We start from the raw sequence: 27,723 nt of genomic DNA on the forward strand, positions 1-27,723 counted from the left end.
TGAAAACTGCCAAGAAATGACCAGGTCACATTTTATCTCAAAAACAAGTTAAAGGAGTAGTTCACTTTAAAAAAAACTTTTGCTGATAATTTACTCACCCCCATGTCATCCAAGATATCCAAGTCTTTCTTTCTTTAATCGAAAAGAAATTAAGGTTTTTGATGAAAACATTCAGGGATTTTCTCCATATAATGGACTTCAATGGGAACCAAATGGTTCAAGGTCCAAAAAACAGTTTCAGTGCAGCTACAAGGGGCTTCTAAACGACACTAGAAGATGAATAAGGGTCTTATCTTGTGAAATAATCTGCCATTTCAAAAAAGATTTGTTCATTTTGATGAACGCGCGAGTCACGAAGGCACATCACAGAACAGAGCAAGGCGAGCAATTGTGATTATAAAACGTAAACTTTTTCATTTATTTTGTAAATGACCGATCGATTCGCTAGATGAGACCCTTAATCATCGTCTGGTGTCAGTTAATGCCCTATGAAGCTTCACTGAAACGGTTTTTTGGACCTTCAACCGTTTGGTTCCCATTGAAGTCCATTATATGGAGAAAAATCCTAGAATGTTTTCATCAAAAACCTTAATTTCTTTTCGATTAAAGAAAGAAAGACTTGGACATCTTGGATGACACCTTTTATTTACAGTAAAAACATTACTATAATGAGAATTCAGGAGAAAATTGCTGCACATCCATCTGGAACTGTTCGCGTGTCAAAAATGACTGATTTATTGTTAAAATTATTATTTCAATGAAATGATTGTACTATATTCTAGTTTTTAATTTTTATTTAAGTTTTATTTTATTTTTTATTTAATATTTTTTGAGGTTTTTTATGGTACTAAATTATATATATGCAGTAGTTATAATTCATTTATTCATTTTTTGAGCATGGACCTGAAAATTTAATTTCCAACTTAAACAGTCATAAATATTCAATGCTTTGGAGCTCAGCCTCAGACTTAAGTTTGGTCTCTTTTTAAAAATACCATTTTAAATTTGTTATATGAAATATTTTCCAAAACATTCTAAAACTGTGAGAAAAATCAAGTTAGCTTTCGGTAAGAATTTGTTTGTTCTCAATAACAACATTTCCATTAGATGAAATTCGTCTCACATTTAATTCCAAAGCGGTCATTTTTGACCGCAAACAATACAAGTGTGGCTATTTTTTTCAGGACCATTTAACTTCTTTGAATAGTGTCCAGATTTTGTTTGGTGTGTGTGTGTTCAGACAACAAATGCAAAAACCTTTTTCCATGCTTCATACCATTCTAATAAAGTGTAAAAAAAAAAACACGTTACTTCGTGAGAGCAGGCATAGACAGTAATACTTATAGTTTTATGACAAATTTTCTATTGTGTGTTATGATCCTCACTCGAGAGAAAAAAGCATTTGAGGAACACTTACAGGGAACACCGTCTACATGTCCATCAAATTAATTTTATAATAAGTGGTTATCATAGAGAGAGACTGTTAGTATATTAAAAGAGAGATATTATTGCTAATTGTAGAAAATTAAATACTTGTCCTGAACATGAAAGATGTTTTCTCGCATCAAACAAAAATGATAAAATCTATAAATAATTTCATAAAGGTGGAGCAGTGCCTATACATAGAGCTTAGACGTTGTGCTGCTTTCAGCTGACTAATAATGAAAGGTACATTCATTATTCATACTGACTTAATTTTCAATGTGAGTTGGTGATTTGAGGCGACAAATATGGACCAACAATGCACTTCCAATGGTATTCGCCGCATAGTGGAGCTCACATGATTCTAGAGTCAAATGCGCATACTAGAAACCACAATACAGTGACTTTCCAACAATTCATTTGTAGAGCGACAAATTAACCAGTTTAAAATTTAAAGAGAGAAAACATGTCAATTACAGCATATCCCAAATGAAAAATCACTTCTATGCGACGTGCGTGAGGACTACCACTATAGTGAGACTCAAACTGTCCCGGCGAAGGCAAACCACAGCTACAATCAGTCAAGTTGAAGGTTTGATGCTCTTGGTGTGCATCCAAACACAGCAATATGCCAGCCTTTAAGGTCAAACTGTTTACAGCAAGAAAATTATTTCAGCTGAGAAACCGAGCGCCATTTTCATCTAATCAACAAGTAGGTGATTTTTCCCAACTAATGTTATGGCAGGTAGTTTACACATTTATAAAACGCTCTGCCATGAGTAACTGTGTCTGGTAAACATAGTACAGAGTAGTGTGGTACCTTTGGGTTTTTGGGGCTTTGAATTAAACATGTTTTCTTTAGATGGCCCTGTGGGTTTGGGTTACCTGTAAAAGGGACAGAAATGGGGGGAGGATATATGGGTTGAGATGGGGTGCGATATGATGTGATGTACAGTATACTGGTGCAGGTCCCAGGCCATAGAGTGTTCTCCCACTGCTGCTGCTGCTACACGTTTGTCCGACATTTAGGAAAGATGGGCCCTCCTTCAAGCCTTCTCTTTCTTACTGCACACACAAACAAAAAAGGGTTGAGGACATAGGAATTATGCTTTCATTATAACAGCCTACAAAGGGTTCAATAATAAAGATTTGATGTTCTGCTTTGTTTTTACTTTTAGGGCTTTTACTTGCCCTTTCAGAATTTTCACTAGCCTCACATCATTTCTTTAAATTCTTAATGTTTTTTATACAAGTAAATAATTTAAAAACATTTAAGAAATGTCAAATATTTTCTAAACATTTAACATAAAATGAAAGAATGTGCTAAACTAACTGCCTTATAAAAAAAACATAATGTAGCTGCATTAATGCTATGAATTCATACATGCATTTTTTTTTTTTTTTGCTGGAAAACAATACATTTCTGATTTATTTTAGACTATTAAAAGGACATTCTTCCAATTTCTCATAACAACTTTATGGTAGACATTGGGAAATCCTTATTGCATTTGTAGATAGCACAGACAGAAATTGGAAATTGCAATTAAAGGAATAGTTCACTCACTTAAAAAGAGCAATTTGTATGGCTTCAAATGGCTTTCAATATAGCGTGGGTCAAATGGCCTACTTTTATGGTGCTTTTTAGAGCTCAAAAGCTCCAGTCCCCAATCAGTTGAGGCATTCTGTTAATTCTCCTTCTTTTAAAGAAAGCCATATGCGTTTGGAAAAATAATCATAATTTGGGGAGAACTATTCCTTAAAGAAAAAGCTCTGCATGCACAGCAAGCCAGAGGCCATTTTCAATAATGTTTATGTAGATTTGGCATCAGAATACTCTCTCTATGCAGAAGAAAGAAAAGACTAAACCTGAAAACCTAAAGACAAGCCAACAACAACAGCACAGACAAACAAAACAATCAAGAAACAAGCAGATAATGATTTCAGGTTTTGAATTCACTTTGATGGAGGGAAATGCAGTAGTGGAGATGCTGAAGCGGCATAAGGGAGCTTGAGGAAAAGTTCATAACGATCCATAGACTTGAGGAATTGCGAAAAGGCTTAAATAAGAGCAAAAAGACAGCAGGTAGTGCCCTGAGTGAGAGAAGGAGGGCAAGACTCTGTTTACTTGGATTTTGATGTGAACTTGAACTTTTTACAGAAGGCTCTTTCCAGCTCAGGGACCGACAGAGTGAATGTGATCGCGCCATCTGTGTCCGACCGAACTACACGTGCTGTAAATACATACATGGCATGAACACACCAATACTTACAATACCATTCGATTTGGGCCAGTATGACGATTTTTAAAAGACATTAATACTTTTATCAAGGAAGACTGCATTGATAAAAATTGACATTTTAATTTCAAATAAATGCTGTTCTTTTTTCTATTTTCTTTTTCTTTTTTCCAAAAATTCTGTCAGTATTTACTTACCGTCCAGCCCCGTAAGACCTTCGTTCATCTTTTGGAAAACAAATTAAGATATTTTTTAATAAATCTGAGAGCTGGATCACTCCTCCATACTAGTCCATAGGCTTCTTCAGGGATTGAAACTTGCCAGCCTGGAAAGTTACTAAAGACATCGTTAAAATAGTCCAAGTGACTTCAGTGGCTCAATCTTAACTTTATCAAGTGACGAGAACACTTTTTGTGGTCAAAAACAAACAAAAATAACGACTTTAATTTCAACTATTAATTTCCTTCTCTTTGGGCCTCTAGTCAGTTCACGTAGTGTCATAGCGTAGAGTCACAAACGATTAAACTAGTGAACTGACTCAAGGGCCATGAATAGTTGAAATAAAGTCGTTATTTTTGTTTATTTTTTGCTCACAAAAATTATTCTTGTCACTTGATAAAGTTAAGATTGAGCCACTGTAGTTACTTGGACTATTTTAACGATGTCTTAAATAACTTTTCGAGGCCGGCAAGTTTCAATCCCTCAAGAAGCCTATGGACTAGTATGGAGGAGTGATCCAGCTCTCAGATTTCATCAAAAATATCTTAATTTGTGTCCCGAAGGTGAACGAAGGTCTTACAGGGTTGGAACAACATGAGGGTGAGTAAATACTGACAGAATTTTCATTTTTGGGAAAACCATCCCTTTAATAATAATATGACATGTTTCTGAAAATTCAACTTTGCCATCAATTGTAATAAGATTTCACAATATTGCTGTTTATACTGCATGTTTGACCAAATAAATGTAGCTTCGGTCAGCATAAGAGAAGCCTGGAAACACTTTTTTAAATGGATTGTACCCATTTCAGCACATCCAGCACACACACACACACACACACACACACACACAAAAAACAACAACAATCAATTTTAATTCTGAAAATACACATATAAAAAATAAATCTGACAGCATCAGAGCATGTATTTCTTACCAAGGTCATTGTTGCTCATCATGGCATTAGATCCACGCAAGCGTGGGCCCTGCTGGGTGAAATGGTATCCAAATTTCAACAGAGTAGTGTTCTTCTCCAAAATGTTAGCTATCTCCATCTCAACCTTATTACCCAAAGGCTGGCTCTGTATCACACATACACAGATAATATACATGTAAGATATTAACACAGGATATAATGCAATAACTCTTTTAAACCAGTTCTACCACTTGGCTTCATTTGCCCCTCCATCATCATTACCTTCAGACGGAACCCCTGACCTCATCGATAAGGGCTCAGACCTTTATATAACTTAATTCTGTGTATGTGTATGTGTGTATGTGTGTGTGAGCGTACCTGGTTGTCAATCTTTAGCTCCTGCAGTGTAGTGTTGCTCTTTAAGGATTCCACGAGTGCAAGAACTCCAGCTCCAGTAATGAAGTTTGACTCCACATTTAGACTCTTCAAAATGGTGTTCACTTTCAGCATGTCTGCTAGTGCCTGGGAACCAACAACATTAAACGCATCTACACTACCGTTCGAATGTTTGGGCTCAGTAAGATTTTTATGCTCACCAAGACTGCATTTTATCTAAAATATAGTAAAAACTGTAAAATTGTGAAATATTACTACAATGTAAAATGTTTTTTTTTTCTATTTTAATATATTTTCAAATTTCAAATTAATCATGTGATGACAAAGCTGAATTAAGCATTATTTCTCCAGACTTCAGTGTCACATGATCCAACTGATTTGGTGCTCAGGTAACGTTTCTTATTATGACCACATTTAAAAATGGCTGTGCTGCTTAATATTTTTGAGAAAATATTTACACACACACACACACACATATATATATATATATATAAAAATTGCATTCTGGATTCAATGTGTGTGTGTGTGTGTGTATATATATATATATATATATATATATATATATATATAGATATATATATATAATTTTATTATTATTATTATTATTATTATTATTATTTAGTATTACAGTAATGTGCTTAATTGTCATGGGTCACAATTCCAGGCTGCATTTTCCTCATGGAAATTATAATTTCTTATTTTAATTATTTTAAAAATCTAAACTTTGAGAATGAGTGTGCTTTTTTAACTCACAAATGCTACAGGATCGTTACTTCTGGTGCCCACGATGCTCAGGCGCTCCACAACACTGTTCCCTTTAAGAGCTTCAGCATACGCTCTCAAAGTCGGGATTGGGATATTCTACATATCACCAGAAAAAAAGAAAAAGGGAACACACAAAAGGTCAAACCATCAAAACGGCATAAAAACACACTATTTAACAGAAAGCGTAAACAAAAGAGTGAAAGTAGCACCTTGATGTTATTTAGGTTGACCTCAATAAGATCTGGATCATTGCTTTTGATTCTCTGTAGTGTTTCCTCTACATCTGTGTCATTGGGCTGTTCATCTGGCACTGGCTTATACTGAGTGCACTGGATTACACCTGTGTTTATAATACAACTCTGAATTACAAATCATGTGGTTCAGTCAGTGCCAGATATATATAACACAATACTATATCAAATGGCACACACCTATTTAACGTGGTCCCAAGACACATTACAGATGCATGGGTTTGTACATTTATTTACATTTTACATGCATATTTGGCAGATACTTTTATCCAAACTGACAATGCATTCAAGATTCAAATTGTGTTACATAACTAAATATCAATAACGTTACATAACTAAATATCAAACTAAGTTCTCTCTACCTGAAGAGCAACTGGTTAAAAGTATTTGCAGAAATGTCCTTTAAAAAAATGAAAGGTCGAGCATAATTTGTTTATAAATTATACCACATGGTTTGATGTTTTGCATTTGACATACAGGCATGTTTAAAGGTGCAGTGTAAAAAATGTTTGCGATTTTAAGAGAAAGAAATACTGTAAAAAATGCTACAGTAAAACATGTTAATTGGTTGACTATGTTATACCTTACAATACGGAGACAAACTGTAAATGGTTTAACATTACACATTACATATACAGCATAGATATTTTACTTCATATTTGTTATCGGTAATGTACATTAGTGCGTTTTAAACTATATTTTATGTCATTTAGTTTATTGTATTATATTAGCATTACAGTAAGTGTGTTACCCCGATGGTGATTTGTCTTTGCACGTATGACCCTATGTCAAGCATTGACCATGTTTAGGAACGTGCCACTTACAATGAACTATCATGTGGCTTTCAATTGTGCCACCTGTATTATTGTGGTGATTATTAAAGGTAAAAAGGTAGATTTTGGTAGTTAAAGTAGGTAAGTTAACATTATATCACTTAATGGTTTTAAGTTGTATGCAGGCATCCCTGTAAACATTTTCACAGTATTTATTTTTTATGGCCAACCACAGCTGCCAGTTATTTGAATTTAACAGGAATTTCTTTATTATCATTATTTGTTTTTACAGTGTGCCTTAAGTTTCCAAGCACTTTCAACCTAACTGTATCCAATATACTATAATATATAACTTGTACTAATATTTAAATTGTATTTTACAGTTACTTCTGATTAAAGAATACAGTGCAAACACAAACCAATACTAATGGCAAAACTTGATTGATCATAAAACAATCAATTAGACAAATATAAAGCTTCAAACCAGACAAAACCATTACAGGATAAGTGCTGTATTTACTTACTGTTCAAACCCTGTTTGTTGACGATAGTACTGCTGGCCAGTGCTTCATAATATTGCTGGTTGCTCATCAGTGTGTGCATGCCCAAGATGGCTGCAGCAAGAGACATTTTTTCAAATTTATATACACGATCCTCTGAATGAAACATCAGTGTTTGCTATTTATGACTTGTTCATGTAAATCAAGTAAAATCATGTTTTCCAAGGTATCAACTGAAAATCATTCACATTTACCTGATGAAAATATCTCAAGCAGAACAGTAATGGCATCAAATTAACTAGATAAAAAATGAAAAAGGACCACAAAACATCTAAATAGCAAGTCGGGAATGTATGCTGTATCTGACAGTTGACAGTGGGCCAAAGACAACTGAACTAACCTCATTCCCATATGAAGCTGTAGTCGGTCTGTACACATAAGATGTTCAGACTGTTAAGCCAACTCTTTAAATCCTGCTGTTTTTGAAACATGATCCCAAAGGGGAAAAAAACCAATTGACCTCATTTTTAGGGAAACCACTCCATCATTTTAAATGGGAGTACAGCAAGTAGCTGACAGTTGAAAGGTCTTTTTTTTTTTTTTTTTTTTTTTAGCCGGCAGAAAAAGCTGTTCCCCTTTTTTGGTAGCCAAGTGTCCTTAGTGCACAAGGATGAGTCATTGTTATGAAAGAAAAAGAACTCACACGTCAAGGACAAGTTCACTTAAAAAATAAAAAAGGAATCATTTACCCTGTTGTTCTAAATCTTTATGATTTTGTTTCTTCGTGAAACACAAAATAAGACATTTTGAAGAATGTTCATGCTGCCCTTTCCTATACAGCTCAAGTATACAGGAAAGGAAAGGAAAGGAAAGGAAAGGAGTATGGAACATCATGACTAGTACATAACAGTTTTCATTTTTGGTTAAAGCAACCTTGAAATAACACTTAAATCATCATGCAGATAACAATATGCTGAACATCCCATGCAAATTTTCAGCTAATGTATAAGAAACATTCTGGAAATGTTAGAGCAGCACACAATGTTGCAAATGAACCTACTGGAGTGATCCGTGGCTTAGAAACGGTGGAGCAGGGGTGAGGACAAAGAGAATTAGGAATGAGAGAGGACTAAAGGACAGACCAGACAGAGGCACATTGTGAGATAGACACACACAGAGGAAGTTCAAATTAGTCAATGAAATTACAGATGGATCGATTCATATGAATAAGAATTAATATTAAAATGAGTGAACTGAATTTAATTATGCCTTAATAAAGATTAAGTGAGGTTACAAAATAACAGTAAAAACTAGATTCTTTAAACTCCATTACGGGTTATGTGCATACCCATATAAAGTCAGAATTATATATTTAAAAATACAATTTTAGAATTTATTTCATAAAATGGTGTCTTGGATTCAAAAAAGTACAGTCTATACAGGAATTAAATTGGTAACATTACACTTTACCTGCTATGTCGCACAATTCTGCATCGGTTGCACTAGATAGCGCCTCTTCTAGTTCAGGCTCCAGAGTGACATCTTCAAGGATAGGGTCCACTTTTGTCTTAGGCTGCCACACCTTTCCTACATACATACGTACAGAAACAGAGAGTGAGGGAAAAATGCCTTTATTTTTGCTAAAATTATGACTGTCCTACTGTACATGTGTCATCATTTCAATGATTTTTGAATCATGATTTTGCCCCAAAAAAACAAATTTCAAAATGTCAGTATACTTTTAAATAAAGGAGATAATACTTTAAGTGAAAAACAAGTTTGATGCATAAATGAGACAGAGACATGGAAAACATTTAAGAGAGATTGGTACTGTAGAAAATGAAGACAATTAAAAGGTACTTGTGAACAGTATTATTGTGCATCATTTCAAGCTGTAATTTCTTCATGTTATGCAAAACAGGTAAAATACAATCTCTAATTTAGATTCATAAAATTGATGTCAAATTTTTATTAGTTAAAGTAGTTTTTTTTAAATGCCATTTCACTACAAAATGTCGAACAAAAAGCTGGAAAAGTCAGTCTAATGGCAATGTTTATAACTTTCAGGTTAAAGAAAAGTTAAAAACTTCATTTGTGATGTACAGTACATGTCACACACTGTTTGGACATTATTAATGGACAAATTACAAACAAATGAAAGCATACAAATAAGTTCACAGGGTCAAAAGTGCCCATGGTTCTAAATGCAGGTCGCTTCTCACCTCTTTTCTCGCCAGTGTAGGGCACAAGATCATCTCGGTCTGGATGTTCTTTGGCTTGTTTCTCCAGGTGAGCTAGAAGATCATCTCTCTGGAACGTTCCGGTTGGAGATTTTTTAGTCTGATCCCTCTGTCTATATCCTGCTGGCAGTAGTGCGTTCTGAAAACAATTCATAAAACATTAGTTTTGTCATCAAACTTTCATAAAAAGCACACAAAATTTCCTGAAGAAAATGTGAGTGCTTGCAGTGGCAAAACTCGGCACTCGGTTGCTAGGGTGCGGTTACACAGTTACCATGGTGATATTTACAAACTGATTTTCCCAACTGAAACAAACGAGCCCACCTTCATGTCTATCCGATGTTCTATTGCTGAGATATAGGTTATTCATGTGTTTGTACGGTTTCTAGGGTACTCTTTATAGTTACTAGTGTTTGCTTATACAGTTTATGGGTTGATATTTAAAGATTGTTTGACGGTCTGGGTCAAAAAAGTCCAAATCTGTGTTTCTACAGTGTTCTGGTGCTGAGATTTTGCTTGTTAATGTTGGTTACTAGGGTCATGTAACTGGTTGCTACAGGCTATAAAGTTGTGTCCCTACTTATTGGCTACTTCATAGGCTGAGTCAAAAGAGCCCAACACCAAGTCTCTCTGTCCTTCTGATCCAAAGACATGATCTTACAAATTTTGTGCTAATGTTAAGTCATTAACAATGTTAATGTTACGGAATTTTTTCGGCCGATTTAATCGCCCGCTCGACGAACATCGTACACCCGATCACTTATAAAAGTCACAGCACACCTCTCCTTAATAAACCGGTCGATTTGACACCTCATTCATGGGTGTCAAATCGAAAATGTCAAACGGTGTGGGTGGAGTAGTTTAAGATTTGACATCATCGATTTGGGTGTCAATTCAAAACGATGTCAAATGGTCCGGGAGGAATAGTTTAAGTAACAATAACAATAGTGGCCTTGCACCACTAATAAAAGAATTTGCCATGTCTTAAAATGTGATGGATTCTAATAACATCACCAAAGTACAGTCAAAGGAGCCAGTTTCCATCAATTTCCATCTTTAGCAACTATTTGATACAGGTTTTATTAGATTTACGAAGTGTGTACCTAACCCAGGTTATCTAACTTTCTGCCCACACACTGAAAAGCCAAACTCCATCAGCGCCTGAAACAGTAAGCAATAATAACATTCTTTTAAGTCAGGGCCTATCAGCCCACATCCACAAAAAAGGGCTGCAGAGATAAAGGGGGTGGGGGAATGTCAACGTATGCGCATGTTAAATGTGATGACAGAATCCAGAACACAGCATTTCAAAGAGAACTCAGAGAGAACAGAACTTTATACGGCACCTAAGTATTGTTTATTTCTAGTGCAGATAAAATTGAGCAAATGGAGACTAATTAATTCTAAAGTGACATTTAAAATCATTAAAGTAGAGATTTCCACGGCTAAATTTACAGCACAATTTAGTGTTTCGGGAAAAGGCTCGACTTTGGTGGAGAATGTTTATTTTTGTTACATTTGAGCAGATTAAATTTTGTTCCAGCACCAGTATTTATGGTAAACTTCTGCACCTCTGGCTCAGTAAAGGAGAAGAAATTCTCTTTTGCCTCTTCTCTGTTGCTGGACATTTATCCTACGCCTGTCTCTAAATCTGTCAAGAAGTGCTTAGATGCTGGAGTGAAACCAGATTCCTGAAGAGCAAATAAAAAAACTGTAGTCTGAGTTAGAAAAAGAACACTATCAACAGAGAAAACCACAGCCTTACGACGACAGTGGATTCCCTAAAAAAACGCTAGTGCAATACAACTCTGCACACTCCAACCACTGTAAAACAACACAGTCCTGTCAAACTGAAAAAAACAAAACAAACTCAGAAACATTAAAGTCGAGACAAACAAAAAAATAAATAAATAAATAAAGTGGGCTTCTCAAACAAAAATGGCATTGAAACAACAATGTCCAACACCAAACAAAACATAATGGGCTACAACACAGTCCAGTCAAACAAACACCATTACACAAACAAACAAGTTGAACAAAAACCCCTAAGAAATAATAAAGTCCAGACAAACATACCAGACTAGGTAGCAACACAGTGCACTCAAACAAACACATTATGCATAATAGAAAAGTCTAGCCAAACAAACATGATAAAACACAGGCCAGTCAAACAAAAACACAAAACTAAAGTTTGCTGCTTAACCCTAAAACCGTATTCTGGACAAATGTGGGCAAAATAATTTAAAAAAAAAATACTTCGCTTGATCTGAGAGGTGCAAGACTTGGCTACTTTTCCTAAGTTTGCCTCCTGAACACACACACATTTTTTTGACTCAATTCTACAATGTTAAGTGAGTGAAAAAAAACTTCTAATCTTGTATTTGGGTCAAAAATGGGCACCCATAGAAATGAATGGGAAAAACTGTAATTTAGAGCATAGTAAAATAAGCCAAAATAAGACACCAGGTGACAGCAAAGTCACTTCATCTTTAGGTTTTAGCTCCAAGAACTTATTGGAATGATATTTTAATGTAGTTAAAAAAAAAAACAAAAAAAAACATAAAAATAAGAATAATTTACATAAAAAATATGGCACTTTTTGAAGTAAATAAATTCAAAAATCCCCCCAAAATAAAAAAAACACTATATATGGATAGACAAAACTTTATCAAAGACAGTGATATAACATTTATAATAAATAAAAAATTAGGATCACACCTGCGTCCTCTGTGCCCACATTTGTCCACAATTACAGGATTAAGGGCTATAATGTGAATACGGTTTGAGGGTTAAACAAAAAATGGCACTGAAAAACAATCGTCAACACCAAACAAACAAAATGGGATACAACACAGTCCAGTCAAACATATACCATCACACTCACCATCATGTACACACACACACACACACACACACACACACACACACACACACACACACAAATAATACTAGGAAACAACACAGTCAAACAAACAGTCAAACAAACCACCTTATACAATAAAAGGGGGAAAAAAAACCCAAAATAAAGTCCAGACAAACAATCACCTCTAGTAAACAACACATTCAAGACAAATAGTTCAGACAAACAAACCAGAAAACAACAGGCCTGTCAAACAAACACCATTATATGTAAAACAGCGTAGTCCAATCAAACCAAATTATAAAACAACAGCCCAATCTAACAAATGCCACAACAAAACACTCCTTTAAAAACAGTCATAGTTTTCAGTGCCAGCTTAAAAGTACACATACAAAAATTACAGGAGAGAGGATTTGTTATAAAATAAAAACATGATATCAACCTTTTATAATGCTAAGTATTCAGAGATAACTGAACTGTGCGAGCACATTTATGAATTGTGTGTGAATTCGTGCAGTTTTTAAGGTCGAATGTGAGATGCTGAATACGAATGTCACCTTATTTTAAATGCACTTACATCAGGATCAAGCTCTTCGAGTTCATCCTCAAGTCTCCTGAGCTCCTCTTCACTGAGCTTCTGCAAGAGCTCATCCTCATCCACATCCCTGTACTTCTCCATCTCTTTACGGAACATGATGAATAAGATAAAAGGGAGGAAGAGGACAGAAGAAAAGATAGGCAGGAACAGTTGAGCCCCCCAATCACAGGACCTTGGTGAAGACAAGATAAGAGACATATCCATTATTAGGCATATTCTAAACTCAAAGTTTATGATTGTCAACAGTACATTCAGACCCAAATCTGAAATATTATGGAAATAAGCTGAGCAAATTCAACAATTTCAAATCATATGGAGAGCACAGATGTACTTCATCCTGGGGACACGCTGCTAACATTGGACAATCAGAAAAAGCACAAATATTTTGTCTTAACTTTGGACAGTCTGCTCTGCTTTTTAAAACTTGAACATTTGAATGTCTCTGTGCAAAATGTTTAACTTATCCTTGCTTTTTTTAAATGCATGACAATTTTTATTAAAAAAAATGTACATTATGATCTTAAACAACAGATAGGCCTACATTAAGTCATTTATAATATATCTAATAAGAAGAAAACTAGTCAAACTGAAGGCTGCCTCTGCTGTTTGGACCATCTCCATTGTCCTTGGTAAATCCAATAGACAAGGACACTGACCAGCAAACTCCATTACACTATATAATGCAAATTTATTATTAACATACTGCCTGAGAAATCAATAAACTAGTTATTATGTACACATTTCCAGACAGCTCCTCAAACAAATTGCTTTTCCACTTCAGTTATTAAAACTACAATTAATGAAGTCTGAATTGCTGTGTTGCTTCAGATACATACGTAACTTCTGACATTAAAACAATACAAAATACATTTTAAAGCGTAAACTACATTATTAATCAAATTTTCTCCGAGCTTCATCTGTCCTGTTAATATGCGTATTTGTATGATTCATGGCTCTATGCAATGATGAAAACAAAGCGTTAGTGCCGGAGTCTCTATCATTCTCACTTACTTCAGACAGCGCTTATCCCACACTATATATAGCGCATGTGACAGCTGAATACTTTGACCAGATATGGTTTCTTTTCGGAGCCGCTATTTCACACAAATGTGCTGCAGCCTCAAGAAATGATTTCTCAAATCCAAGGTTCATAGAAGAACAACGCTTGACACGGCCTAAAAAGCCTAAATATTAAAAAGTAGTCACTGCTCGAGCCTTCTTTCAACAAAGTCCAGTAGTCGGTGGCGATTTAAGTTTCCACAAACCCGTAGTGCAGATATTCGCCCCGCCCACCGCGTAGACCTGCCAATCACTGACGCCATTCACACAGCCCACCAATCAAGCTGCAGAGACAAATGAGTCACACAAGTGTATCGGGTTGTTGTCTTCTGGTTTAATGGTTCGAACCAAATATTAACTAATTAAACAAACATGAGAACCTAAGTACAAATGTTCTTTAACAATAGGCCATTTTCCTTTCAGAAAACACACAATAAGACCACAGCAAACAAATCAAAGTGCAAAATCAAGAGTAAACAATACAAAGCAGTAGTGTCTCACGCAAAACCAACATAAATAAATCAAAATACTCCTAAGACAAATGGCCCTATGGTAAAGACACAGTAAATGGAAGCGGTTCAGGTCACAACGAGTTAATTTGGCAATGGTATAATATTATTATTTATCACAACAGCAAAAACAGGAAGAAAGATATCCCTTTCCCATGGCACTCGGAACGATAACTAAAACTATTCGGGAACGTGTAAATAAAATGAGCTGACCAAACATACATGGAGTCAATGCTTTTGAATTCTAGATCCAGATTTTTTTTAGGCGCAAGTTTTCAGCATGTTTCTGGGAAAGGGTAGTTGTAACAGTCTCAAGCAGCACTGCTGATCTCATCTGAAAACTCCACCATAATGTTGTGGATCCAGATGTCATTGTCCTCTTGTGTGGTGTCCACCAGGTAGACAGAGATTTTGCGCTCCCAGGGCCACTCCCCCTCCTCAATCGACTCAATCTGGGCCACCAACGGCTTTTTCTCAACATGGTTCCGGAACACCATGGAAGCTTCCTCACACCAGACCCCTTGCTTGACACCTGAAAACAAGTATTTTGCATGTAAATCAGAAGCTTTAACAGACATGCATTAGTTTTAAGTTAACTTGTAATAGGGCTGGGTGATGCATCAGATACTTACAATATATTTTCTATTTTATTAATAACATAAAACATAAAAACTGACATCATTATTGTGATGATTTTAACATTTTTATTTCTTTGTTAAGGCCATTTCAGAGCAAACACAATGCGTTTATTAAATATTATTAAGTCTGAAAAATAATAAAGATATAATTTTGTTTAGCTCCAGCTTCTCTCTTACCAGCCAGCTGAGCAAAAATGCCCTGGAATGGCAGCTGCCTGAACTCATCGATGAGTGGTTGGAACTGGGAATAGTTGATCAACTCGTATTTCCCATAATCCAGTTCATACACAGACACTAAGCCATTGGTCAGGACGCTCTTTACCAAAACACGATGCCAACTACAGAGTGAAAGAAAGAAAAAGACAGTAAACTATTTAGTTGTGTTATTTAGGTGAGGAATTACAAACAGAGGTGCCATTCAGATCTTACTTGTTGTCGATCTTGGCAGCGTAGACGTGATTTTTCTGGAGGTTGATTTGGGTTACTTCCTGTTTGTTGTAGTACAGGATCATCTCTCCCATCAGGACTACTAGCTTGTACAGTTCCTGCCACGGCTGCAGCACAAAGTGCCCAGGGTGACATGCAACCGACACAAACACATCCATGTTTTGCCCGACCAGTGGTAAGTCCATCTGAGGGGGCAATGTGAGGGCCTTTGACTGCGTGCGAGTTGTATTGAGGCTGTCCCCTGCCTCTGGCACGATAGGTTCGGAAACCCTGGCGATCTTGCTGAAGTAGGCATCATGTTGCCAGAATGGACAAGAGGCTAGCTGGCGGTTAATGCTGCTCTGAAGGTCATGAGCTCCATTTCCACTGAAGAGGTAGACGTGCACAGTCCTGGTCTCATCAAGCTTGACTATCTAAACACACAACGAACATGCCAATAAATAGACATTGCAATATTTTGTTTTTCTGCAACATGAAAATACAGTAACTTCCTCTAGATGACCAAGTAAATTTTGCTATGTGATAATTGCACTAATGCGATTTAAATATATTTTGCATCGCTAATCAATAATTAAAAAAAACAATGAATGAATGTGCAAGACCTTCATGCAACTGGGGACTTTGTTGTGGACTGTCTCTCTCAACCACAGAACGGCTTCAGGAGGCCAAACATCCCCGTCTGCATTCAGAGCCTCCAGGAGGCACTTTATAGCCTACAGGGGCAGAAATATATAACCATTACTTTCATTCATAAAGCAGAGTAATGCAATTACAGCACTTCCTACGTGCTAAATTAGTCATTTTATTATTCAAAAACAAGGAAAAAAAACCCAAAAACCTCACAGCTTGACTCATGACTTAAATGGGACAACGGCCTCAACAGTTGTACCAATTGATGAGCATGAATGGGGAAAAAAATAACAGATTTGAGTACCTGAGGTGGTATGGTGAGGAGCTCTCTGAGGTAGATTGGTGGGATCTCCCTGAGCTCGCTGACCTCCAGAGAAGCAGGAAGTCCCAGATCCAAAAACTGGATGTCCAACACTTGACTGCCATGAAGTGTAACGATCTAAACGCACATTCATATAACCAATTAAACTAATTTAATTTTCACAAGGGGTGCACAATACTGGGGAAAAGAAAAAAAAAAAAACGGATATTGCGATATTTAGTTTTTCTAAAACATATAGCGATATAAAAACTCAGGAATTTTTACTTAATGACTTGAATAGCTCTATTTGGAAAGAGTGATTATAAATCTTAAGTATTTACATCTATTTCTTCATTTTCAAAAGTTAAAGCTAAACTTATAAATCCATAAACTTTCTCCTTTGTCGTCAACAGGTTCACAAACGCTTCACATTACAAATCTAGTGAAATTAGTGCCACGCGTGCACTCAAATGCAAACCAAACTCCCAGAAAATACAAAGATGAGGTTTGAGTGGAGCAGCATGCATTGCCAATTTATATGTGCGAGTAGAGTTGTTCTGGCATCATTTGATTTTATCAATTTCAATATTTTTCATCAATTCAGATTCTTATAGATTCCAGTAAAGTGAAAAACAATTTAATCAAACACTAAGATCTAACATATTTATGTCTTTTGGCAAAACATTTTGTTGCAGATGATTTCCATGCAGAATCCATGCAAGAAAAGTGAACAGTAATACTATAAGAACAAAAACAATGAACAATAGTACAAACAAATACAATTATAAATAATTTTGATTTGTTACAAAAGTTATTCAGTCAAGATGAGTGATTTTTCTTTTGATTCTATGATTTGTCCAATATACTGTTGTTTGTTACACAAGTTTTTCTTTCTAATAAGTTTTCGTTCAAATAAGACTGAACTGACTGCGTTTACAAAGAGATTGACAATTTTTTGTGTATGTGCATTCAAGCATAAGCGTAACTTAAATCAGTAGGAGTCCCGCTGTGTGCACGCTTTGGATGTGTGAACAAAGAAAACAGAAAACGCATCTTCTTGCGCTTGAAAATGGTTTGAAATCACATTAAAAAAGCAAACACAGGAATCGATACCTGACCTTTAATTATCCATTTCCAGAATTGGAATCAATTTTCAATTACCAACCCTGAGGAGAGTCAACTCCAGAGCTAGAACATGACATGAGTGATGAAAGGAAAAAGTTCTCACCTCTGCTCTCGCCCATTTGCTCTTGTATTTAGCTAGACACACTTTCCCGCAGAATGGTTTGGACACCAACAGCTCCCATGTTAACTTAGAAACACATAAGAGACATGTAATGCTCCTATGATCATATAAAGCTAACAGAAGCCTAAAAATCAAAGACACTGAAGGTAATTATTTTACCTGAGAGATGAAATGTGCCTCAATCTTGTCCATGATGTCTTTGAGTTTGGCCTGGCCCCGAGAAGGCAACTGACAGTAAATACTGCCATCAGAGCACACATTTGTCACACACACGTTTGTGTACACGCTGTTCACCTGAAGAGACAAGAGGCAGAAAAACACTTAATTATTATTCCTTCATTTAGTTTTTTTTTTTAAATGCAATTTAATAATTGTGATTTTATTTATAATTGACCTGTAGAGGATTCTCCATGGACTTATCCTGCAGGGCTTTCAAGCATTCAGCGGTCACATTGACTTCATCGTTATGAGAAGTGTCATAAAGCAATATAAGCGGTGTGTCCCCTCGCTCCAGAATCTCAGCCATTAGCGTATGACCAACAGTTAACGATTCCAGAGTTTTCTTAACTACCGCATCTGTACTGAATTGCTCCAGACCTAACAAGCAAATGAATGTGAACACAAAAAAGGAATTACATCCCATAACTCTCTAACACATACACAAAGGCTTCTGATTAATGATACCTGCAAGTTGACATATCATCCCCTGAAAAGGAAGAGTCAGGAATTGATCCCTCAGCTGGAATATCTTCTTCCTGCTGACCACCTCAAAGAACCCATGATCCACATAATACACCTACAAAAAGGAAAGATGAAGTTAGAGATGCACAGGTCGACTGCTAAAATAACTAGAAGCAGATGTTAAAGAAGCCTCACACATTCAAGTTACAAATAGCCGTATATGCTCTTAAGTTGTCAATGAAGTGGATACAGAAGTGTCTGGTACCTTCACATTGTCCTCTGTAACCTGGTGAACCTGAGCTCTTATTACTGCATCTTCCCCCATAGCAACTGCCACCAGTTGTCCAACTTTCGGGGAGAGAAGACGAAGTCCAGCGCCAACTGTATTATAGAATTTAAGCATGGACTCCTCCATCACCTCCAGAGCTTTAGAGTGGCCTTCACCAAAAAACCTGAAAAATAAGACAGCATCGTGAATCCACAATCTAAAATAATGAAAATAAAAGAACTAGAAATTCATCTTGTATCAAGTACTTTTTAGCGTTACCGGAGAACAACGTTGTTGGTGCTGCTGACATCCATCCCCAAAACAGAGTGATACTCTCCCGCTGGGATAACCAGAGGAGGCACATGTGGGTTGCTTTCACAGTGAATATACAGTGGTGGTGGGCGAGGACGGGGCTCTGTCTGCACCTGGCATGGTAGTGCGTACAGTATGGCTCTCTTTCGATTGTCCGGCATGGGGTACTCAACCATACATGTATCTGCCAACAAAGACAGATCCTCCAACACGTACTCTGGAAACTCGCACCTGAGAGACAAGCAGATTTTTTTTTTTAAGTCACGGTACCTGGAAATTCACTGTGCTACTCTCTCATATATCTCATTAAAACAATTATCAAAAGTGCCAGTAAAGACATTTATAATATTACAAAAGATTTCTATTGCAAATAAATGCTGTTCTTTACCATTAAAATAATTCAGGCCAATCCTATGAAATGTGTTTCCACAAAAAATATTAAGCAGAACGTATGTTTTCAAAATTGCTAGTAAGAAATGTCTTGAGCAGAAAATCAGCATATTAGAATGATTTTTGAAGGAGCATGTGACACTGAAGACTGAAGTTATGATACTGAAAATTCAGCTTTGCCATCACAGAAATAAATAAAACTTTAAAATAAAAAACATAGTTATTATAAATTCACATTTTACCGTATTACTGTTTTTTTTCTCAATCAAATGCAGACTTTGTAAGCATAAGTGACTTCTTAAAAAACAAACAAAAACAAATTAAACTTAAAGTTTTGAATGCTAGTGTGTATACTACATTTTGCTACATTGGTGCTTTATATATGTTATTTGGCCAAGATTTAATATTCAAATTTCTTCATATTTTATGCGTTAGCATACTTCTGTTCAAAATGGCCATTGCATACTGGAAAAAGTAAGCTCTCTACAAATATACAGTAATCAGCATGGCATCCTACCCAAAGGCCTCCTGGAAAAGTTGTGGAAGTGCATGAGCCCACAGGCCATTGCTGTATTTATTGAGCAGCTGCCGCAGCTTCTGCTTGATCGCTGGGATCGGAAGCTTTTGAGAGGGTGGAGTGGAGGGAGGGGTGATGAGCGAGTTGGAGTGAGCTTTGGGTGTTTCAGGGAGAGATAAATCCAGCATGGTGGAGTTGGGCGATGTTGGGCTCAAGGGTGCTTGGGATTTCGGGGTTGAAGAAGGTATGTTAATGGCAAGAGTTCTAAGGTTGCGGGTAGTTTGCTGGGCAGGTGTTGACTTTTTCGTAAATGCAGTGTTAGGAGACTGTTTGCATGGAGCTACAGCAGGCACAGTGCTTGGTTTTGGGGCAGGATCCAGGACAGGGTACACCAGACGGTCCACTATGTTATTACTGCCTGGCTTTTCAACCTAAAGGACAGCAGAGAGAAAGAAAAGAAAATTATAATTTATCATATAACGATCTTATTACAATTAAGGTTCAGTAAGGGATTTCTGAAAACAGTGTTGTTATTTGAAACCAACCCAAAACAAACACACCCTCCCTTCATTGCTCCACCCCCAAAATGCAGTGAAGTGAAGCTTCACAAAAATAGGCTAGTCAAGCTAATGCAGAGTGGAAGCACACGTCTGACTGTTTCTATAGGAAATTTTATTCCTTTAGTAATTTTTAATAAAACAAATTAAAATGTCAAAGTTAGTTTAGTTAGTTCCCAGCAGGGTTTCTGCAGGTTTAATGCGGGTAATTTTAATCAGTAAGAAAATTAATAATTTAATAAGAAAAACTAAAGAATATTTAAGAAATAAATTGGAGGAAATATGTCAATGTGTTCTCTAAATGTAAATGTCCATAGGGAGAAACAATGAGTATTAGCAACACTTCAAGTTTGAAAATACAACTTTCAAAATATATCCATTACTTTTTAATTCATTTTTCAAATAAAAAGTCTCTTGAATCACTCCCAACCAGTAGAATAAGAAAATAACTCCTGCTGTACTCTCTGATCATAATGTCAAGTATATCAAAGTATTTTTTCCCTTATTTTCTAGTGCAGTTTCTTAATTCAAGATACATTTACTTAGGATGCAAAATGACAAAGTAAAAAGTCTTGTTTTCCTAGAAATCGATCAAAATTAAGTGAGTATTTAATTAAAACAAGTACAAATTGACTTAATTCGAAAGGAAGTTTTCATAAAACTCGTTGACATTTGTTTTAATCGAACTCAATTTTGTTCGATTTTTTAAAACTATATTTTACATGTCAAGTAAATATATCAAAAATGTTTAAATAAATGTATTGGAAAACAGTACAAAAAAAATGTGGAAGACATTCATTTGTAGTGCAGTGCATGCAATGCCATGACTTTATGAATTTAAGGCTTTCTGCTCTGATTTAAGAAAATTAAAATATCCCAATTATTTACTCACTGTCAAGCCATCCTAGATGTATATGACGTCCTATATGTATATGACTTTCAGAGTTATATAAAAAATAAATGTCCGGACTCTTCCCAGCTTTATAATGGCAGTGAATGGAGGATGAGATTATGAAGCCCAAAAAGTGGATCCATCCATGATAAAAGTTCTCCACATGGCTCAGAGGGGTAAATAAAGGCCTTCTGAAGTGAAGTGATGCATTTTTATAAGAAAAATATGCATATTTAAAACTTTATATACTAAAATAAATGGTTTCCAACAGAATGCCGTATACGCATCGATTTACGGCGAAAGAGTAACCCCTGACTTAATGCATGACATATTGACAAACTTATTGAAGTCATGTAGTTAGACAGGAAGGTACAGGGTGATTTTAGTAGTCAGCATGTGTTTGTGTTTTTTTTTTAGTTCTCTCACAGTGCAGATGTGCGTCCACGTCTCCACTTCTTTGTGCATGTGGAGCTCTTCCTGGAACATGTTCTTATATAGCTGAGGGATTTTGGACAGCCAGACTCCACTGCAGTACTTCTGCAAAATCTGTTTGATTCGATCCTGAACCACAGCAACATCAGCACAGTTTACAGGCTTTTGCTGAGCTGAAGATTGCAACACAGAAACAAACGTCACACTTAAAATAATTGAGTATATCAAAAACAGAGAATATAAAACTGAATTACTTGGCATACCCTGAAGATAACAGTGCTGCAGTATCTACGTTTACATGGACACCTTCTAGTTCAATCAGAATAAAATCAATGCGATTGATGAATCCGAACGCGGCGTTTAGATGAACGATAAATAAAGTAATCAGGTTGATGTGTGTGTTTATATGTCACAAGCTTCAAATCGTAATTGATTTTTTGACATGCGCACACTGCACAAACTATTCCTCTATTGGTTCTTTATTTGTTTTAAACACTCATTTAGATGACATATTCAACAGGAAGAACAGCTCCATCCGTGCATCGCCATGAGGGTGAGTAATTAATGACAGAATTTTCATTTTGGGGTGAACTCACCCTTTAATCGACCATCCGATTGGAATTTCGATCGGATTGAAAGGGGTGGTTTATTCCTTTTGCAATCTGATCGAGAGAACATGTAAACACTTGATCGGATTGAAAACCTAAACTGAAAGGATTCGCATGTGCAATGAGATTGAAATAGCGTAATGATGTATGATGCACTGAACGAGCTGTTCTTCCTGTTGAATAAAGTGTCATCTAAATGAGTGTCCCTTATTCTAAAATTCTCTTTTCACGCAGCGGCCATGAAGTGAAGCAGGACAACGTCCCACCAGTCCTCGTTTCAGACTCTCATCCACAAACAACGCGGCGTCTTTTGGGCGGTGGGTTTTACTGCGTGATAAATATAAGCAGCAAGGCAAAATGGTTCATATGGTTATCATCTCCAAACCATGACCAGAGACAGATAAATATTACGTTTTCTGTTTAAAACTAATAAAAAACCAATAGAGGAGAATGGTTATGCACAAACAGTGGCATATTCGTGCAGTGTGATTTGAAGCTTGTGACATATAAACCCGCACATCAACCCGATTACTTTATTTATTGTTTATGTAAACACTGTGTTCAGATTCATTCTGACTAAACCAGAAGGGTGGCGACAAGTGACTTCAATTTATTTGTGATTGAATCATTCAAGAGATTAGTTCAGAATACCTGTGTTAGTTTAGAAAAATAGGGTGAAGTATTTATGAGTGAATCATTTGAATCATTAATTAATAAAAAAAAATTAAAATGACAGCAGGAATTAACATTTTGTCAGAACCTCTAGTAAATCACATTATTTTGTTTAGTTTTATATTCAGAATCATGGGAGAATCTATTCTAGAAAAAATGATATTGTGATTCTAGATTTATCCAGAATTATGCAGCTCTAGCTTCAGGATTCCGTTTTGTTTTAATTTCTAGATTTATCCAGAATTATGCAGCTCTAGCTTCAGGATTCCGTTCTGTTTTAATAAAACACTGTATCTGAGCCAACATAAACTATGCCACTGTCATGAAGAAAATACAAATATTATTAATAGGGCAAAATGTGAGGTTTACCTGGTGTCCCACTGGTCTTATGAGGTGAAGTCTTTATTTCTGTATTGACCCTGCTGGGTACAAATGTACTTCCCCCTAACCTAAAATCACATAAGTGCTTTGATGAATATTTTCAGAATGTATTAGTGCTGCTCACTAAGTGTTTTGACTTGCATCACTCACCCTGGTGATTTCCTGTTTGGTTGACGGGAAGGAACCCGGGAAGAGGGGACGTCACTACTGTAAAGTTGCCGCTGGTTAGGGTAAAAACTAGTGCCTCGAGCGGGATGAGTCATGTGGCCCGGTTGCCGCAGCGACAAGCGAGGTTTGGCTGCAAAAGACCAAACAGTTAAACCACATCAATAAACAAACACATACCTTGAAGGGCTAAATGACAGATTACAGGATGCAAAACAGTCTGTGGCATTAGTGTGCAACGGTGACCAACTGGCACAGATACAGTCTGCACACATACAGACAAGGTCAGTGGGCAAATGCACAGCATTAAACCCTTTAAATACGCTCTCTATTGGGACGTGGGCACACAAACTAGATTTTCAATGTCATTAATTTGATCAATTTAAACTAAATGTTGGACTCAATATAGTTGGACTCCTAACAACTTACTAAAGATCCAGTGATCCATGGATATTGACATGCAGCCAGCAATCGTGTCGCCTGACATTTATGTTTGCCTGATTTCAATAAAAGGGAAATAAAAGCAATATATAGATCTACATAGGCTAAAGCAAATTTGCCTGTGAACGCTTTATAAATACAATATAGGTAGGTCTAAATCCGAGTGATCAATTATATCAGGGTTATACAGCCTCTATATATCGTCATATCGTCCAGCCACTGAATATGACGTCAGCATCAAACAAAGACAGAGATAAAAGATCTTTGATTGTGCCCAGATAAGCTAAAGCCCATATTTATAGGGACTAACGCAAACACAAAATAGGACACCTGATAGTCTGAAAAAAAATAATACCTAATTTTAAAAAAATAATACCTCTTAGACTACATTTAACACTTTTAATGGCCTTAAATTTGACAATTTTGATTTATCACTTTTTAATACTTTTTAAAACCCCGCGGACACCCTGGAATAGCAAAATAATACAAACATTATATTTACATTTATTAATTTAGCAGATTCTTTTCTCCAAAGCAACTTAGAAATGAGAACTTAGACAAGTGATTCATTTTGAGGAGAAAATAACACGAGAAGTGCTTGCAATACAAAGTTCAACTAACTGTGCGTTCACACCGGACGCGAATAGCATGTCAAATTCGCGTCTACCGTGTCTAGTTTGACGCTTGACCACTTTGTGTTAATTCGCGCGTCAAGAGTAAAACTGACATTAAAAAAAATGGCCGCCAACGGATTTCGATTCTGACACACGTAAATTTCGCTTCAAATTTTTGTTTTTACACGTGTCAGAATCGAAATCTGTTGGCGGCCATTTTTTTTATATCGACCGAGCATTCATCGAGACTCGAGTCACCGCTCTGTATTTGCTCTGGAGAGCAAAACAGCAGCGTGGGGATCATCGTCGCCGTTTTTGTGTCAACCGGACCCTTCGGAGGCGAACCGTTTGGCGAGTTTCACAATTTGCTCGGCCAAAGAGCTGCGCCTGGATGACGCCTCCATTCGCACGAAATTGACGCGCGGATGAGGCGTATTTGCATCTACCGCGCCGCGATGTATGCCTCATTCGCGCCGCAGGAATTTTTTACGTGCGTAACGCGTCTTTGCATTGACTTAACATTGAAATCATTCGCGCCTGACGCGCTATTTGCGTCCAGTGTAAACTCACCATCACATCGCCTTAGAATAGTACAAGCTAAAAAAAGGAGTGATTAGAAAATCATTATGAAATTCAAAACTTGATTGAAATTAACCACAAAAATTACATCACATTAGCCAAACAGTATTTATGACTGGGGCCCTTTGTTTTTCTGTGCATGTGTGTTACCGTTATATGAAAACAAAGAGGAAGACTTTGCTCTCATTTGGAAGTTCAGTAATTTAGAGCAGCCAGACTTCTTCACATTCTTCTGCCGGGCGACCAGCTGTGCGATGTGTGCCGTCTCCTCACACACACCAGCAAAACACATGACCTACAAACATACACATAAAGTTTGTCACATTATAGTTTGGTTCTGGCATGATGGTACATAGATTAATCAACAACTGAACATTATCTTTATCACAAGTGTTTAGTTTTTTTTTGGCATTTCTCTCAAAACCACACAAATTCCCAGTTAGAGGAAAAATCTAATTGCTGATTCACAAAATCTGAAATTGGTTCACCATGGCCCTACTTAAACATTTATGTAAATCCTCATTAATGCTTTTGTTTTCACATAGATTGGAGTCTATGCACAGCATTTGTGATCAAAATACAAGTGATCTATTAACAGATCAAGTGAACGCATCACCTCTCCAGCACTGGAGCGCTCAAGCCGCACCACACCGGGAATGCTGCGCAGAAAGCTCTCGAGATTGGAATGGCCAAACTGCCGGTAAGGAATCATCTCTCCTGTCAGAGCCCGGTAATCTCCTGGAAGACGGGCCATGGCCACACCATGCTTACTGCTCTGAAGAACAGCTCGCAGCATCTTTTTCACCAACTCCACATCACTCATCCTGCACTCAAACACAAAGACAATCAACTGAAGACACAATGACTACAGACAGCATTTTTGTAACCTAATGAGATGCCAATCTAGAAAGAATTGATGTGAGCATCACAGGCACATTCAGAGTCATACGAGTTAAAAATACTGTCTAGGTGGGCATCTTTAGGTGAGACTAATATGCTTTTAAGGTTTATAGTTAGTTATGTCTGTGGTAATTAAGGAATGCTTTGAATATGCATTACAATAGAGCGACCCATCAAAATCAAGCTGTATAACAGAACAATGGCAAACATTAAAATAAAAAGTTAGGGTTAAATTTATTAACCCCAAGAAAACCCGTTTTTATTTTTTTTTAAGCAAAAAAAAAAAGAAACGTTAGTTGTTAATAAAAATTAAACTTTAATAAAAAAAATTAACGTTAAGTGTTGTGCACTCATTTTATTTTATTGTTTAAAAAGGTAACGTTAACGTTATAAGTTACATGTTTTTTTCCCCACATTAAAAATACATATATTACACTTAGACTACATAAACGTATCACGTTTAAACAGTTTAAAAGATTGTCAGCTTATAAGTTACTCTTATAAACTTATTTGTCATCGATCCCTTAGACTGAAATCATTTCCATGTCAAAAGTAACGTCAAGTTAATGGTTTGTGGTTGTTTGAATGTCGTAACGTTATATTAATATTACAAACATAAAATTTTATATTTTAAAGACTAATTAATTTTGGTAGTAGGTAACTTTATCAGCCAAGATAACCTTAAACTTGCGTAAACATTAGAATTAACTCAAATATCAAAAAAACAGGCGCGAAGAGAGGAAGCTAACTTTCATCCGACCGTAACGTTAATTGACTAACGTTAGCTAACTTTATTATTCCGTTTGTTTAAACTCGTAAAGAAACTTCTTATTCCCAAATCATAAAAATATCATCAAAACATTATTAAGGGAAGAACTGTAAATTAAACTCACCTGATTGCTTTTTCTCTTCACACTAAATTAGCAGTTGAAAACCGCGAGCAGAGCACACACGCACGACACGTGCATTTGGGATCACTCCGGAATACGTCATACGTCATCTGAAAACGGCGTGAAGTCAAATTTTAGAAAGCCAAAAAAATAATAAAATAAAATAATCCAGCTGAATCCAAGTACGTTATTTACTAATTCTATGATTTACTCAACAAATAAATAAATATGAATAAACCCCAACATCCCTGACTAGAAGGGCCAGCCAGGCATCCTTTTAGGCCTAGGAAATATAAAGAGTAGACAATTATTCTACAGCATTTATTTAATCACTTATTAAAATTGGTAATCTTGCTCTGTAAAGGTGCTGAAGGCAAAAACTAAAGCTATATAATAATAAATAAAATTGGGTGATGACAG

The 27,723-nt window shown here is 36.3% G+C and overlaps 2 protein-coding genes across 3 annotated transcripts; both read right to left on the reverse strand.

Moving 5' to 3' along the window:
• Positions 1-879: 879 nt before the first annotated feature.
• Positions 880-14,444, reverse strand: tmod1 (tropomodulin 1). 2 transcript variants are annotated; one of them, XM_039670118.2, is made up of 11 exons: positions 14,186-14,444; positions 13,154-13,346; positions 9,699-9,855; positions 8,947-9,063; positions 7,501-7,590; positions 6,162-6,292; positions 5,941-6,048; positions 5,170-5,313; positions 4,813-4,957; positions 3,548-3,653; positions 880-2,487 (listed from the first exon to the last, which is right to left on the reverse strand). In XM_039670118.2, exons 2-11 carry the CDS (start codon positions 13,268-13,270, stop codon positions 2,469-2,471), a joined length of 1,134 nt encoding a protein of 377 aa, XP_039526052.1. In that variant the 5' UTR covers positions 13,271-13,346; positions 14,186-14,444; the 3' UTR covers positions 880-2,468. The 2 variants fall into 2 exon arrangements, with proteins under 2 accessions (XP_039526052.1, XP_039526053.1); XM_039670119.2 differs by lacking the exon at positions 3,548-3,653.
• A 103-nt stretch (positions 14,445-14,547) lies between these two features.
• On the reverse strand, positions 14,548-27,675 carry tdrd7a (tudor domain containing 7 a). The gene is made up of 18 exons (XM_039670180.2): positions 27,307-27,675; positions 26,130-26,337; positions 25,664-25,808; positions 23,865-24,012; positions 23,703-23,782; positions 22,048-22,226; positions 20,173-20,603; positions 19,233-19,496; positions 18,951-19,137; positions 18,689-18,800; positions 18,399-18,601; positions 18,164-18,298; positions 17,987-18,070; positions 16,762-16,896; positions 16,430-16,540; positions 15,810-16,240; positions 15,558-15,718; positions 14,548-15,274 (listed from the first exon to the last, which is right to left on the reverse strand). The coding sequence occupies exons 2-18, from the start codon at positions 26,334-26,336 to the stop codon at positions 15,054-15,056; spliced, it is 3,234 nt and encodes a 1,077-aa protein (XP_039526114.2). The 5' UTR covers position 26,337; positions 27,307-27,675; the 3' UTR covers positions 14,548-15,053.
• Positions 27,676-27,723: the final 48 nt, after the last annotated feature.

Source organism: Pimephales promelas, chromosome 6, assembly GCF_988280905.1.
Source record: "Pimephales promelas chromosome 6, fPimPro1.hap1.1, whole genome shotgun sequence".
Taxonomy (NCBI): Eukaryota; Metazoa; Chordata; class Actinopteri; order Cypriniformes; family Leuciscidae; genus Pimephales; species Pimephales promelas.

Excerpts from the sequence above, each read along its gene's own strand:
- tmod1 (XM_039670118.2), bottom strand. The coding sequence starts at position 13,270 with ATGTTCCGTAAAGAGATGGAGAAGTACAGGGATGTGGATGAGGATGAG. Across the intron at positions 9,064-9,698 it reads CTACACTGGCGAGAAAAGAG|GAAAGGTGTGGCAGCCTAAG; the intron begins GTGAGAAGCGAC and ends GTATGTATGTAG. Across the intron at positions 6,293-7,500 it reads CAACAAACAGGGTTTGAACA|GTGTAATCCAGTGCACTCAG; the intron begins GTAAGTAAATAC and ends TTATAAACACAG.
- tdrd7a (XM_039670180.2), bottom strand. The coding sequence starts at position 26,336 with ATGAGTGATGTGGAGTTGGTGAAAAAGATGCTGCGAGCTGTTCTTCAG. Across the intron at positions 18,602-18,688 it reads GATGATATGTCAACTTGCAG|GTCTGGAGCAATTCAGTACA; the intron begins GTATCATTAATC and ends TTTGCTTGTTAG. Across the intron at positions 16,897-17,986 it reads GCAAATGGGCGAGAGCAGAG|ATCGTTACACTTCATGGCAG; the intron begins GTGAGAACTTTT and ends ATGTGCGTTTAG.